The sequence below is a fragment of the Coregonus lavaretus genome, assembly GCF_964263955.1.
Source record: "Coregonus lavaretus genome assembly, chromosome: 13".
In the NCBI taxonomy this organism is placed as follows: Eukaryota; Metazoa; Chordata; class Actinopteri; order Salmoniformes; family Salmonidae; genus Coregonus; species Coregonus lavaretus.
Window position 1 is genome coordinate 30,208,891 of NC_140000.1, and position 16,319 is coordinate 30,225,209.

General features: G+C 47.6%; 2 protein-coding genes across 2 annotated transcripts; both read right to left on the bottom strand.

The window, feature by feature from the left end:
* Window positions 1–3,857: 3,857 nt before the first annotated feature.
* Window positions 3,858–4,787, bottom strand: LOC311140017 (popeye domain-containing 2-like; the record flags this gene model as incomplete). Its single annotated transcript, XM_084174991.1, has 1 exon — window positions 3,858–4,787. The coding sequence occupies one exon, from the start codon at window positions 4,785–4,787 to the stop codon at window positions 3,858–3,860; it is 930 nt and encodes a 309-aa protein (XP_084031117.1).
* Window positions 4,788–5,551: 764 nt separating this feature from the next.
* Window positions 5,552–6,024, bottom strand: LOC311139112 (cytochrome c oxidase copper chaperone-like). Its single transcript, XM_084174002.1, has one exon. It carries the CDS (start codon window positions 5,983–5,985, stop codon window positions 5,788–5,790), a length of 198 nt encoding a protein of 65 aa, XP_084030128.1. The 5' UTR covers window positions 5,986–6,024; the 3' UTR covers window positions 5,552–5,787.
* Window positions 6,025–16,319: the final 10,295 nt, after the last annotated feature.

Below are 16,319 nucleotides of genomic sequence, written 5' to 3' on the forward strand. Positions count from 1 at the left end.
AGTACCCCCCCCCCCACCAAAGGTGCGGACTCCGACCGCGCCACATAGACCTAACAGCATAGGGGCCGGGTGGGCATTCCGCCTCGGAGGCGGATCCGGCTCCGGGTGTGACCACCACTTACTCTCCACCTCCCTGTTGCACCCCTGGTCTGGTCTGGACCTTGGCGCGCTGCTTCCTCTCTCCTTCCTCCCACAACGTACCACGCCCTGTCTGGACCCTGGTGTGGGAGACCCCGAACCTGGAGAGGGGCTGACGTCTGGGTCTGGACGGGAACCGCTGACTGGAGCTGGACCCGACGACGGTGGATCGAACTGCTCTGGCTCCGGGGTGGAGCCGCTGACTGGAACTGGATCAGGCACCGGTGGAGCGGACTGATCTGGCTCCGGAGTGGAGCAGCTGACCGGTGCCGGACCAGGGACCGGTGGAACAGGCACGGGCCGTGCAGGACTGGACACACGCACCACTGGCATGGTGCGGGGAGCAGGAACGGGCTGGACTAGGCTGACGACGCGCACCACTGGCTTGGTGCGGGGAGCAGGAACAGGCCGTACCGGACTGGCGACGCGCACCACTGGCCTGGAGTGGGGAGCAGGAACGGGCCGTACTGGACTGGCGACGCGCACCACTGGCCTGGTGCGGGGAGCAGGAACGGGCCGGACTGGGCTGACGACGCGCACCACTGGCTTGGTGCGGGGAGCAGGAACGGGTCGTACCGGACTTGCGACACGCACCACTTGATTGGTGCGAGGAGCAGGAACGGGCCGTACCGGACTGGCGACTCGCACCACTGGCCTGGTGCGGGGAGCAGGAACAGGCCGGGCCGGGCTGGCGACGTGCACCACTGCCTTGGTGCGAGGGACAGGAACAGGTCAGACCGGGCTGGCGACGCGCACCACTGGCTTGGTGCACGGGGCAGGAACAGGCCGGGCCGGGCTGGCGACGCGCACCACTGACTTGGTGCGAGGGCTGGGAACAGGTCGGACCGGGCTGGCGACGCGCACCACTGGCTTGGTGCACGGGGCAGGAACAGGCCGGGCCGGGCTGGCGACGTGCACCACTGACTTGGTGCGAGGGACAGGAACAGGCCGGACCGGGCTGGCGATGCGCACCACTGGCTTGATGCGAGGAGCAGGAACGGGCCGAACCATACTGGGAACACCCACCACTGGCTTAGTGCGGGAATCAGGAACGGGCCGGACCGGACTGGCGACACGCACCACTTGATTGGTGCGAGGAGCGGGACTGGGTTCCTTCATTAACCCCCGCTCCTTCTGCTGCCTAACCAGCTCTTCTCGCCGTGCCTCTACACTTTCCTTCTGTTCCCTCTGAACCAATGACCCCCTTAATCTGGCGGCCTCCTCTGCTAAACGGCTGAACCGCTCTATCGCGGCCTCCTGCTGCCTTGTCGTCCACGGCGTGAGCCCCCCCCTACATTTTTTGGGGAATTGTCTCTCCCCCGTGATCATGGTCTACATCCCTCTTGCCAGACTCTCGCTCATCTCCTCCCAAGTCCATCCTCTCTCCTCGTCACGCTGCTTGATCCAGGATTGGTGGGATCTTCTGTCACGATCGTTTACGGACGAGAAGGACCAAGGCGCAGCGTGATATGCATTCATATTTATTTCACGAATAAACACATGACAAAACAACAAACGAAACGTGAAGTCCAAGGTAGCATACAAACAACATACCTTACACGGAACAAGATCCCACAACTAACAGGTGTCAAAAGGCTGCCTAAGTATGGTCCCCAATCAGAGACAACGAGCGACAGCTGCCTCTGATTGGGAACCACACAGGCCAACATAGATCTAGACATACTAGAATCTAACATAGACAAACCCAACACAGAAAAATACACACCCTGACTCAACAAATACAAGTCCCTTGAGTCAGGGCGTGACAGTAGTTGTGCCCCAACAATTACATGTGTATAGAGGATTGGATTGGCAGCAAGCCTCAAACCATCAATAATGGTTGATTATTTGCCATGTCCTTGGTCTGTTTTGCAAGTTTGCAAATATTCATATATACAATATATTTGATATGCTGTAATATGAAAATACATTACCAAGCAGCCGACCTGCTTGCACCAATGCCATGCAATTACTATAAAATACAAACACTGCCTAATGAATTTAATTAATTCATTCATCCATTCATTATTACAATGAAAGTAAAAAAAAATACAGTAAGAGTATTGGTACCATAAAACTGATTATGGTAACATGCTGTACTGTAAATGTATACCATTATACTGGCAGCAGAGTTGCCATCAACTTACTGTAATTATATAATACAGCTGTGATGCTGTAATGACTACAGTAGGCTCATTCATGTACAGTATAATGCTGTATTGTACAACTTTTCTTACTGTATAACATGATACCATCTCTGCTGTAAAGCAAAATTACAGTATTTAGCTGGCAACTCTTCTGCCAGTATAATGCTGTCAATTTACAGGGAAATATTTTACAGGGCAGGCATGCCACAAACATTTGCTCTGTACACGTAGTCTTCCCACCGCCACTGTCTGAACACACATGAGATACCCATGAGAAAGAATTTTCCCCTAAACTTCTGCATTTCGATTGGCATACCAATTTGTCAAATCCAAAATAAACTATGCCATGTACACATCGTCATCAAATGATAAACAACAAACCTTAGACTTGACACATCTGTCTTGCGCTGCATCAATACAAGTCCCAAGGCATTCTGTAGCTGCACACAAAAAGAAAACTGAGAAAGAAAGGGTGCTGTCAGATCTTATCTTCGATTATCTGTTTTTCTCAGTTCTGGCCAAAACAGCCATATTTATCAAAGGGAAAGATGCACACTTAAAGCTCCCATCCCTCAGCCCCACCCTGGGACTCTCTCCCCAAACCCCAGGATGTCTTGCGCCCGCCAGGTGCAGAAAAAGCCCTGATAAACCCTTCCATTAAATTGTGGGTGTTTGCAAATGGATGAAAGGGTAGAGTCTCACCAACGGTGCCCAGATTCAGACAGCTTAGAGTTGAGCTCCAAGTCCCAGTGATATGGGCACGGTATTTCAATCAGCCTCCTGTAAAACTTTAGAAGAGATGCCATGGGAGCCATACCTGAATACTAATGGTTTTAGCGCGAAACAGCATCCTTATGATAATTAATGCTTGAGATGTTAAGTATAGTAGCCCATAACGTCATGATGCACGCAGCACAATGGATTTTGTGAGTGCAACCATTTTATTTTCATCTACTGTAGGCTGTAGTCTAATTGTTCTCAAGGACTCAATGTATGAATGATGGTGTATAAAAAAAAATAGAGAAATGTATGCATTCACTAACTGTAAGTAGCTCTGGATAAGAGCGTCTGCTAAAATGACTAAAATGTAAAAACAAAAATGGTGTATGAATAGAGCAATAGTCACAAAGGCTGTCCTTTTAGTGTTTGAGCTAAAATCGTTAACACTCAGTCGATAATGCACAGTGCTCATAGAAACAGGGCTAAATGTGTTCAAGATTATAGGAAACGTATAGAAACCATAATGCCCTCAAGCTTTCAGTATATAGATAAACAACTTCCTTTCAGATTATGGCTGAACTAGGCCTCTTTTAGCCTACCCAAGAAGCAAACATATCTTGATTAGATTGCTAGGTGCTGAACTAAGATTGCTATAGTATTTCAACAAGAAGGTCCACATTTTAGATTTTTACCTCTTTAACCTGTCTCCTGCTGGTCTCCTCCCTTTCATCTACACTGATTGAAGTGGATTTAACAGGTGACATTTACATTTACATTTTACGTCATTTAGCAGACGCTCTTATCCAGAGCGACTTACATTATTTTCTTTTTTTTCATACCCCCTGTGGGAAACTAACCCACAACCCTGGCGTTGCAAACGCCATGCTCTATCTGCTTCACTGGGGCTACCTGGTCCCTGGCACTCCCACTACCACTGCCGTTACAGACCTCCCCCTCGTTGCCTGGGGAGGAGGGGGCCAGGACCTGGTAGAGGCTGGGCAGGCGGATGTTGAGGCGCACGCCGCTCTTGGCGAAGAGCTTGTCGTTGAGTGAGTAGAGCTTGTCGGCGATGTCGCTGCCCAGCATGACAGAGAAGAGGTGGGTAATGTAGCGTTCCTTGGACAGAAGCATGTAAAGGCGGCGCCGGCGCCATGAGATGTAGCGGCAGTCCATCTCCGCCGTCAGGGTCATCTGAAAGTTCCCCTCTTCATTGGGTTGGAGAGACTCCCACTCAGGAGAGTCCATGAACTTGTGGGGGAAGATGTAATGGAGGAACTGTCCATCCAGAGACACACGGATCACTTTTCCCTCACTCGATGGGTGTCTTGCCCTCCACGCGTACATCTCCACTACCCCTAGTGGCAGCACTTTGTTCTCACAGGCACCCACAATGTCTTTGAACACCTGTACGGGAACGTCCATGGGCCGGTAGACGGCTGAGTAGAGGGCCGACAGCTCCTCGCTGGTCAGGCCATCCTGTTGCAGCCTGTATATGAGGTGGCAGATCTGGAGCACACAGGCCACCAGCAGTAGCAAGTTCCAGGAAAACACGTCCACCCCACACATGGTCATCCAGCCCCACAGGGCCAGGCAGGTGAAGGCAAGCATCTGGAAACCAAATATGAACAGGCAGCCATAGGCGCCGCTGCCTCCCATGTACCCCAGGAACAAGACGGTGTTGCCCAGGTGGTAGAAGGCCCCCTCTGTGTTGTTGGTCCAGCCATCGCATGGTGGATGGCCGTAGAGAACCGCCTCCAACAGGGTGGAGTTGTCTGCACACATGGTAAGGGAGGCTGTTATTCCAAACCAAATGTCTAGTTGTTCCATAAGTTAAAAAAAGCTACCAGAGGTCAAAGCTCGTAGAAAAAGTTTGTCCTCCACTCAAGCTTGAAGTTTCTGTTGCTTTATCAGTGAGACTGAACTGTTGTCACTGGAGTTGGCCTATTCCTCAAAAGTTCAGTAAAAACTGAGAAAACATTGCAAAAATAATGTTCCCTGTTGGGCTCTTACATACAGCTGGAGTACACGATTCGTCTTTATTCGGTTATTACACCATAACCACGATTGGAATAGATTTCTCACATTGTGCGTCTCTCCCTCCCTCTTGTCCCTTCAATGTTTTGCTGTGTCGGGCTCTAGATTTTCTTTCTATTTCCCCTCACCCATTTGCTTGCTCTAGAGAGCTCACAGTTGGCAGCACAGAGAGAGCGAGAGGGGGAGAGGGGAGAGAGACCCCTAGAAGGATAACCATGTTTGGAATTGAAACCCAAGGAGTAGAGCTACAGACAGAAAGCAGACCAGCTACTTAACATAACACAGAGAGAGCAGTTGTCCCAGTCAGCCTCGAACAGTTAGGAGAACATCAAAAGGACCTTCAAACCAGGAAGTTTTTGCAGAGTGACAGGAAGTATAGTCAGCCTTTTCTCATGTATAGTTATGTCTATGGTTCAGCATGAAATTAGGACAATATTGCATCCTTAACACTTTCTACCTTTACAATTCATTCAATTGAGTTTCATCCTGCCATATAAAATCAAGTACTCAAGTCAAATTGCATAGGATATTTATGACATTCAAATCAGCAGAACATTCACATAATTCTGAAATCCAGAGCATTAAAAACACATGTCACTCAGTGGAACATATCTTCCATCATGATCATCTTTGCAGCGATCACATCTTCCTTTCATGTTGAGGTATAAATATAAACAAGGAATATCCCAGGTCCCTTCAAGACAGCCAGCCAGCAACGACACACAATTACTCATTATATAAAGTTATATTAAATCTTGAATCCAAGCGCCCTCATACAATCCTTATGTGCCTCGATGAGATCTGTGCAACTATCTTCGCCCTTCTCAATGATGCATGCATCCCTAACTTTCTTAGTCTCTGGGCATGCACAACAGGGTTTCAGTGGTTTCTTCTCCGTGCCCTCAATTGCAATGGGCTCGACGCTGGCAGCAGATATGGTGGACATTTTTTCAGGTTAGCTAGCTGGTAAGCCTTCTTGCACAGGAACTCCGATAAGGGATCATAGCTTTCACCTGGATTCACCTGGTCAGTCTATGTCCTAATGTTTTGTACACTCAGTGTACATTTCCTGTGTGGACTATTGCTTATAAGGACCAACGTTTGGAAGGCTATTTCTAAGGCCTACTTATATATTTGGGGGGTTTCTCTGTGGACTATCCTTTGGATTACTGTTATGTGAATTATTTAACAAACTATTTCAGTGTCTCTGTGTGTCTCCCAAAAGGTTGTAAGTCTTTTGGGATTTAAGTAACGGACAGAGTCCCGGTCTGCATAGTCAGAGATATTTATTCATTGAGAATTCTGCCATCACAATTTCAGAGTCCATCTTTTATACTCATACGTCATACAAAATATCCCTCCCCTCTGTAGGCGGGCTGTAGTTTTCCACTCTAAAACTGCTCTCCTGACCATCAGTTCACACACACACACACACATATACACACATGCATACACACATACATACACACACACACACATGCACACACACACACATACATACACACTTTCTTATCATAGCCTACTCCCTGCATTCCTCAGTTATCGCCGTTCTCACAATATTCTGCACCATGTTTCATAACAGTTTCTCTCCTCCCTAAATTGGGAGGCCTCTTTATCTTGGTTTCTCAGTTGTCTGTAGACAGTTCTCCTTGTCCTTTGTCTGGCCTAACTCTTACTCACATTGCTGAATAGTAGCTCAATGTCATAGTCTTTACTGGTCCTACACTCACACAGTCTAACACATTCCACACAGGGTGTAATAATTAGTCATTAATAATTAATCTATCAATCCACCCTTTGACTAAATATTACACACATACAAAATATATGTTGTTATAGAAATGAATCACACACATTGAAGCATATAAGTTGGTTTGCATATAAAAACATAAAAAATTGTCTCATTCAATACAGGTTCATCAGGGTTACCCCATGATTAAAAGTGTAACGTTACTTTTTAGCAATGGTAACTAGTACATCATACTTAAAACGAGACTTTAATACACAAAAGATCATTACAATAACTTTTAAACTAGAGATTTATAGTTCTAGGAAAACTACCAGTCTCAAACTATCTGCATCGTCGTTGTCCTCCACCAAGCCTGGTGGGTCATATTCTTCATTCCTTAGGTCGGAGTCCGGGATTGGGCCGTATCTCACCATCTGCTGTGATACTGCTCCAACGCATTGCTCACCAATCCTCGGACACAGGGAATAAGACAACATCCACAAAGAACAAGCATACCCATAGACACGATTGCCGCGCCTAAAATAGTTACAACAATAGTTTTCCATTTACCAAACATTTTATCAAACCAACCAGTCATTGATATATTCACCCCCCAGTTCTCAGCCCATGTCACGCCCTGGCTCTGGGGACACTTGTATGTTGAGCCAGGGTGTGAGTTTCATTTGTTTCTAGTAGTTGTATTTCTAGGTTGGCCAGAGTGGTTCCCAATCAGAGGCAACGAGTGTCAGCTGTTGCTGGTTGTCTCTGATTGGGAACCATATTTAGACAGGCTGTTTTCCCACAGTGGTTGTGGGATCTTGTTCCTTTTGGTTTGTACCGTAGGACTGCACGTATCGTTTGTTGTTTTGTTCGGGTAATCACAAATAAAAGAGTATGTTTGCCTTCAACGCTGCGCCTTGGTCCTCCTCTGTTCCCGACGATCGTGACAGAAGATCCCACCAGAACTGGACCAAGCAGCGGGTCCAGGAGCCATCGCCATGGAAATCTCTGGCGGATATCCAGCGCCTCCTCGACTGGGTCAAGCCGGGTGAGCAAGAGAGGGGCTTGACGTGGAAGGAGAAGGGCGAAAGGCTGGCAAAAAATGTATGGAGACCTGGTCCACGGGTAGGAGAGAGGCCCAGAATTTTTTTAGGGGGGGGCTAATGCCGTGGACGACGGGGCAGCAGGAGACCGCGATAGAGCGGCCCAGCGGGTTGGCAGAGGAGGCCGCCAGGTTACGGGGGCCACTGGTCAAAGAGGGGAAGGAAGGTGTAGAGGCACGGCGAGAGGTACTGGGGTGTGTTACCAGTCTGGTCCGGCCCGTTCCAGATCCCTGCGTAGGGCCAGTGGTGTGTGTCCCCAGTACGGTCCGGTCTGTTCCTGCTCCCCGCACCAAGCCAATGGTGCGCGTCGCCAGTCCGGCCCGTCCTGTTCCTGCTCCCCGCACCAAGCCTATGGTGCGCGTCGCCAGCCCGGCCCAGCCCGTTCCTGCTCCCCGCTCCAGGCTAATGGTGCGCATCGCCAGCCCGGTCCGGCCTGTTCCTGCTCCCCGCACCAGGCCAATGGTGCGCGTCGCCAGTCCGGCCCGTCCTGTTCCTGCTCCCCGCACCAAGCCTATGGTGCGCGTCGCCAGCCCGGCCCAGCCCGTTCCTGCTCCCCGCACCATGCCAATGGTGCGCATCGCCAGCCCGGTCCGGCCTGTTCCTGCTCCCCGCACCAGGCCAATGGTGCGCGTCGCCAGCCCGGCCCGTTCCTGCTCCCCGCACCAGGCCAATGGTGCGCGTCGCCAGCCCGGTCCGGCCTGTTCCTGCTCCCCGCACCAGGCCAATGGTGCGCGTCTCCAGCCCGGTCCGGCCCGCTCCTGCTCCCCGCACCAAGCCAATGGTGCGCGTCGCCAGCCCGGTCCGGCCCGCTCCTGCTCCCCGCACCGAGCCAATGGTGCGCGTCGCCAGCCCGGTCCGGCACGCTCCTGCTCCCCACACCAAGCCAGTGGTGTGCGTCGTCAGTCCGGCACGGCCCGTGCCTGTTCCCCACACCAAGCCAGTGGTGTGCGTCGTCAGTCCGCCACGCCCCGTGCCTGTTCCACCGGTGCCTGGTCCGGCACCGGTCAGCTGCTTCACGCCGGAGCTAGAGCAATCCGCTCCACCAGTGTGCAGTCCAGCTCCGGCCAGCGGGGCCAGACCGGACCAGGGGTACTTTGGGGGGTTGGAGAGGGAGTGGGGATCAGGCCCGGAGCCGGATCCGCCGCCAAGGCGGAGTGCCCACCCGGTCCCTCCCCTGTGGTACTTAGTTGGCGCGGTCGGAGTCCGCGCCTTTAGGGCGGGGTACTGTCACGCCCTGGCTCTGGGGACACTTGTATGTTGAGCCAGGGTGTGAGTTTCATTTGTTTCTAGTAGTTGTATTTCTAGGTTGGCCAGAGTGGTTCCCAATCAGAGGCAACGAGTGTCAGCTGTTGCTGGTTGTCTCTGATTGGGAACCATATTTAGACAGGCTGTTTTCCCACAGTGGTTGTGGGATCTTGATCCTTTTGGTTTGTACCGTAGGACTGCACGTATCGTTTGTTGTTTTGTTCGGGTAATCACAAATAAAAGAGTATGTTTGCCTTCAACGCTGCGCCTTGGTCCTCCTCTGTTCCCGACGATCGTGACAGCCCATTCTTTACTTTATGCAGTGAGACCTGCCAGTGCTCTAGTTACTGTACCATCTGGGGCTGTATTGTTCGGGATAAACATACAACAATGATCTCCCACCATCTTGCAAATCCGCCCTTCTCTGCTAAAAGCATTTCGAGAACCAAACTATTCTGCAGGTCACGAGTGAGGTGGCGGATAGTTGGCCTGAGATTTTCTTCACTGCATCCCCTGTCTAATTAACAAACCTTTGTAGATGTAATTAATCCAGTCAACATTTTTTTCAATTGTAACCCACCAGAAAAACGTTGTTGTAAACCCTTCTCCAATTTGATCTGTGATTCGCATTACTTTGGTGTCTATAACATTGATAATCTCCGGGGTTCATGGTGAATTGGGGTGCCTTAGTATTATCCTTTTTAAGAGTGGTTATTTTAATATCAGAACAATTAGGTGAGGTTTGGTTTGATCCCAAATCTATCACACAAGAGAACATGGTCTGAGGCATAGGTGAAGTTACAAGGGTTGGCCTACCTGTTGAACAGGCATAACAATTAGTTTGACCCAATGCCCTAGCTGTGTAGTTCATCCATCTTACCCAGAAGTTCTCATTTGAAATTCCTTCTACTTCTCCTTGGTTCATTTCCTGCAAGAGGAAATATTCTACCCTTGGTGGTTTAGTTCTATTTAGGATTCCTTCTGAGGGCCTTCCAAGGGGTATTAGATTTACAGTGCAGGCTTTTTAGATGCATAGATTTGTTGATACCTAGTGATAACATTGGATCTACCTGCTGATCTGTCTCGTGGTGGAAGATTCATTTTTCTCCTGAAAAATTAACCTCAAACATAAATCTGCCCCGAAATCATCAACACAGGCCCAATAGTTCCTTGATATGTCATCTTGCATAATTGACTTTACCGTTATCACCAGTTCCGTTTTACATTTATCATGGGTTTGTTTAATTTCCCATCAGTGTACTGCGTCCATTCCATTCTCATAGTATGTTCCCCAGGTATGTTTAAACACCCTTACCCAAGGACATGAGCGTTCCCCAGTGCAAATGTATTCACCATACCTTCTAGGACCTAACTTTCTTGTACACGTCCCCTTCTTACCAAAGCCTCCAAAACCTCCTATCGCTTCATGGGAGAAGTCGAATGGTATCTTGAATCCCCCATCTTGTCCTAAACTGACTTTAACTATTAAAATAATCATTTTCCCAATAGTCTTTCTTGGTTTCAGTATTTCTACGAGATCGAATCAGTGCATCATTTCCCTGTTTAGGTTGACCTGGATTAATCCATAATATGGTTAACATTATGATGCAGCTCAGAGTCCCCCAAAATCCCCAAAACCGCCATCCCAATCCTGTCCCCGACTCACCTGCCTGGTACTTCCCCATACCCACACCTCTATAAACACCCCACAGCTATGAAAGGTCGGGGTAGGGTTTCTTTGTTAACAGAGTTTACCTCCGAACCCTAGTGGGTCAGTTCTTCTCTTTAACTCTGTGTGTGTTCAACGGTGTTGGTATGTGGGCCTACCTTTTTGCAGTGGGTAACGTGGACCCAAGTGGCTCTCTCAGCTATTCTTATAGCGAAGGCAGTTACCAATAGGACTTGGTATGGTCCCTTCCAGCGTGACTGCTTTCAATCATTTTGTCCTCAACAATTGGATCCAGGTTATATACTATGAATCACCTTCTCCTTTAATTCTCCTGTAGGACACAAATTCTTAGACATACGGTTACGAACCATTTTCTCATGTGTTCTGCTAGTGTATTCTCTAGTTCTATGTCTGCCTGTCTGGTCCTGCCAACTGTGGCATTCTGTAAGGTCTTCCAAACACTTTCTCAAAGGGGAATAACCCATCTTTATCTGGGGTTACTCTAAATTTCTTCCCTTCACTCCGTGATAACTCTATAGAATCCATTTCCAATTGCTGGAAAGGGTACTCAGCCGGAGGATACTCACCCTGAAGTGCCCTTTGTCTGCCCTGGTGATTATTTTGAGCACAGATAACACATCTTGAACAAAAGTTTTTTTTTAAATAATTAGTAATCCCATATGCAACAAAGTGTTGTCTAATCTGCTCTACCATCCATCCATCCTTTTGACACATGTCTCTGCCCATGTGTCAATATTACCACCTACCTAAACAATCACTTAGGTAATATTGGTAATTTATCATCCAGTTGCCATCCATTATTTATTTTTGAGACTGTCCCCTTGCTTCTTTATTGCTCCTATCTTCCTGATCTCGTTACTAAATGAATGATCTAGGTAATAATAAATGATCAAGATTAGTACAATTGACTAGCAAGAGGTATCCCTCATTCAGGGAAAGCTCTCTCTCTCTTCTGTTGTTTTATGGTTTAAATCATATATATTATTACCAAATTATAATCTTCTTCACACTTTTCACAATATTATAAATTACCCTCAACTTGGTAAAAATAAACTATCTTAAAGTCCTTCTCTCATGCCTTTAGAATTACCCGTTTGGATGATTAATTAACACCAGAAAGTCAAAACAGAGTTCAGAGGCAATTGAAATCATTCAACAAACTTTTCCATCCCATAGTATACTAAACATTACCATCATTCTAAATATTTCATAAATGTTACTTATCCCAAGTGTTCATTAAGTCCTCATGACATTTATATATACCCTAAACTCAGTCAAAACCGAAAAACTCCATAAAAATCACTGTGTGTGTGCTCCTTTAAGACTTATCACCTTTGACCTGTTGAAAACCCCCTAAAATTGAAATAACAACCCTTTATAAACATCATACTAGGTGTGTTGTTTTTTATTTAAAAAACCCAATTGAAAAACCCAATTTAAAAACAACAACCAAAAATAGCCAGGTCCCACTTAATTTGGTAGCTCACTTTTATGACGTAAATACTGCCTACCTCCATTAAACTTCTCCACCTATCACTTGGCAACATTCCAATGAGAGAAGCGAATCTCTTTCTCCTGGAAGAGAAATTATTCATTTTGTTAACCTTCAATTACCATCAGTAATCTAAAGATGGTAAGTACACACAAAACATGATACAGATATTCCCAGTCCTAACTCATCAGTAATCGTTTGTATCAATCTAATTCCTCATAACTAATCCATAAAACCACTCAAAATTCCTCGAGTATACAATAATTATGTTTAATTGATTACCCTTCAGATCATATCCTCTTTAAATCTCACAATGATTATTGAACCCCTAAATCTGCTCCATGTGATCTCATCTCAAATGATCCATTATCAATTATTTCATCAACACCATAAGAAAATATTTCTCCCCTTCTATTGTTCCTGTCGCCCCTGTAAATTTCATATTTCATTAATTAGCCAAGACAATATATTTTATCCCAGGCATCCCCTTAACATAATGCTATAGGAGACTTCCATAAATCCTGGAAGACACTATATAATACCACGTTTCATTAAGTTCACTATACCTTCTAATATAAACCTATAACCCCTTTCTATTAATTTAATAATCACAACCTGTTGCATTGATGTTTTTAAAATATAAACCTATTGTTAAATAACTTCATGGGGGAGGTACGGGGACCTGCCCTAATCATCTTCCTTCTTACGAAATCATGTCATTAGTACTTGTAACCACAACTCATTACTACTTAATAACATATTTTCATAGACATAACTAGAAAGCATGAATTTAATACCATTCTTGCTTAAGCAATGCAATTCAACATTTCTCAAATCTAATTACCCCCTTGAAGCTTGACCGAAATACAATGTGTTGACGTCATATGCTCAACCCCGTACACGTGACCTTTTTCTCCAACAAGATTTCTCATATCCCTCCTATTCTTTTTTTTTCCTTCCCCTTGTCTGCTTTTTCCTATGTTTCTGCAGTGTCGGGATTGATGCCCTGTCTTATTACAGTAAGTACAAGGTGCCTTACACTCTCTTGCAAAATGACCGCCCTTCTTACAGTTAAAGCACTTATTCCCCCTGTTGTAGCCTTCACTCTTTCCTGGGTTTCTACCCTTACCCGCTATCTCGCCTAGTGTGGCTATTAAATACTCTGCTCCCTTCTGTTCTTTTCTTACTCGGTCCTGTCTATTATTCTCCCTTCTTTCTCTAGGTTTTCTGAGTTCCCCCTTCCCCCCCCCCGCTCCTTCCTCCTTCAACAGTCCGGCTTTGCCGTCATATGACGGGGGAGGTGTGGGGATCTGTCCTACTCTTCTTCTATACACAACAACCCCATCGTCTGGGTTCCCTTTCCAAGCCTGTTCTGCCAGGACTAGATATAAACTTCCTGCCCTCTGCTCTGGGGGAGGCACTGAGACCTTGACCTTCACTTCTCTTTCACTCTCACACTTCTCTTTTCTTCCTGCCTTCTTCCCGCTTTCTAGATTCTACTAGCCACACCCTGGCTGTTTCTAAGCCCTCTCTTTTCTGTTTCTTTAGATCAGTACCACAATTTACATGCATTTGTTTAATCAAGGATTCCAGTTCAATTACATCAAGTATTTCTTGTCCCCAGTAAATTCTGGGACCTCTTGTGAGTATTTGCCCCCCTGGTTGGTACTGTTAAAAATCCCTTAGCCACCTCTTCTATATAACAAGTCAATATAACAAGTAATTCAAAACAGCTTCACACCACAACACCTGGAATCACCCCTCCCTGTATAGGTATTCTTGACTAGTCCCCCAGAATTATCTCCTACTATACGGAGGAATTTATCCCCACAATGGAATCTTGACAATTCCTGACAGTCTCATACAACAGGAATGGGTTCTCCCTCTTCTCTATACAACCACCTGGAAGTTTCTTTTGGTAATGGCCTATTACCGTGAATCGTTACGGACCCACCAACCTTAAATTGGCTACAACCTTAAAATCGGCTAACAACCTTAAATTGGCTAACAACCTTAAATCGGCTACCGGCTACAACCTTAAATCGGCTACCGGCTACAACCTTAAATGGCTACCTTAAAATGGCTACGCATTGATCAATTTGCTACTTTAAATTATGACGTTACCCTCAGTCAATATTTTAGCAAGTTCTCAAATCAATTTCACCAAGTAATAAATAAAGACTACTGACCTTATCCTTGCAGTCGAGATTCAATGTAGGTTTGGATTCCGTCACCGTCTCTGTCATTAATCAGGTGTCCTCTGGCCTGTTTTAACCCTTAATGTCAAAGGGCAGGACTTTCTATTTACGAATGTATCATTCACCCGTCGACTGTTTTCAGAGTTACCTGGAATGACAGAAGCAGGTATTGGATTCCGAGCTCGAAGGACCAAGCTGTTATGTGAATTATTTAACAAAATATTTTAGTGTCTCCCAAAAGGTTGTAAGTCTTTTGGGATTTAAGTAACGGACAGAGTCCGGGTCTGCATAGTCAGAGATATTTATTCATTGAGAATTCTGCCATCACAATTTCAGAGTCCATCTTTTATACTCATACGTCATACAAAAAATCCCTCCCCTCTGTAGGCGGGCTGTAGTTTTCCACACTAAAACTGCTCTCCTGACCATCAGTTCACACACACACACATATACAGTGGGGAAAAAAAGTATTTATTCAGCCACCAATTGTGCAAGTTCTCCCACTTAAAAAGATGAGAGAGGCCTGTAATTTTCATCATAGGTACACGTCAACTATGACAGACAAAATGAGGAAAAAAATTCCAGAAAATCACATTTTAGGATTTTTAATGAATTTATTTGCAAATTATGGTGGAAAATAGGTATTGTCCTAATAGGATGTCCTAAGGTACACACAACAAACCTCACACGGAACAAGATCCCACAACCCACTAGTGCCAAAAGGCTGCCTAAGTATGGTCCCCAATCAGAGACAACTAGCGACAGCTGCCTCTGATTGGGAACCACACCGGCCAACATAGATCTAGACATACTAGACTTAAACATAGATCTACACCACATAGAAAATACACACCCTGACTCAACAAATAAGAGTCCCCAGAGTCAGGGTGTGACAGTACCCCCCCCCCAAAGGTGCGGACTCCGACCGCACAACATAACAGGGTAGGGGCCGGGTGGGCATTCCGCCTCGGAGGCGGATCCGGCTCAGGGCGTGACGACCTCTCACTCTTCGCCTCCCTGTTGCGCCCCTGGTCTGGTCTAGACCTCGGCGCGTTGCTTCCCCTCTCCTTCCTCCCACGATACGCCAGGCCCAGTCTGGACCCTGGTGTGGGAGACCCCGAACCTGGAGAGGGGCTGACGTCATGGTCTGTACTGGAGCCGTTGACCGGAGCTGGACTAGGCACCAGTGGAGCGGACTGCTCTGGCTCCGGCGTGGAACAGCTGACCGGATCTGGATCAGGCACCGGTGGAGCGGACTGCTCTGGCTCCGGAGTGGAGCAGCTGACCGGGCACGGGCCGTGCCAGACTGGACAAACGCACCACTGGTCTGGTGCGAGGAGCAGGCACGGGCCGGACCGGACTGGCGACGCGCACCACTGGTTTGGTGCGAGGTGCAGGAACAGGCCGGGCCGGGCTGGCGACGCGCACCACTGGCTTGGTGCGAGGAGCAGGAACAGGCCGGGCCGGGCTGGCGACGCGCACCACTGGCTTGGTGCGAGGAAAAGGCCGGGCCGGGCTGGCGACGCACACCACTGGCTTGGTGCGAGGAGCAGGAACAGGCCGGGCCGGGCTGGCGACGCGCACCACTGGCTTGGTGCGAGGGGCAGGAACGGACCGGACTGGCAACACACACCACTTTCTTGGTGCGAGGAGCGGGACTTGGTTCCTTTATTAACCCCCGCTCCTTCTGCTGCCTAACCAGCTCCTCTCGCCGTGCCTCTACACCTTCCTTCTGCTCCCTCTGAACCAATAGCCCCCGTAATCTGGTGGCCTCCTCTCCTAACCAGCAGATCCGCCCTGTCACGGCCTCCTGCTGCCTCGTC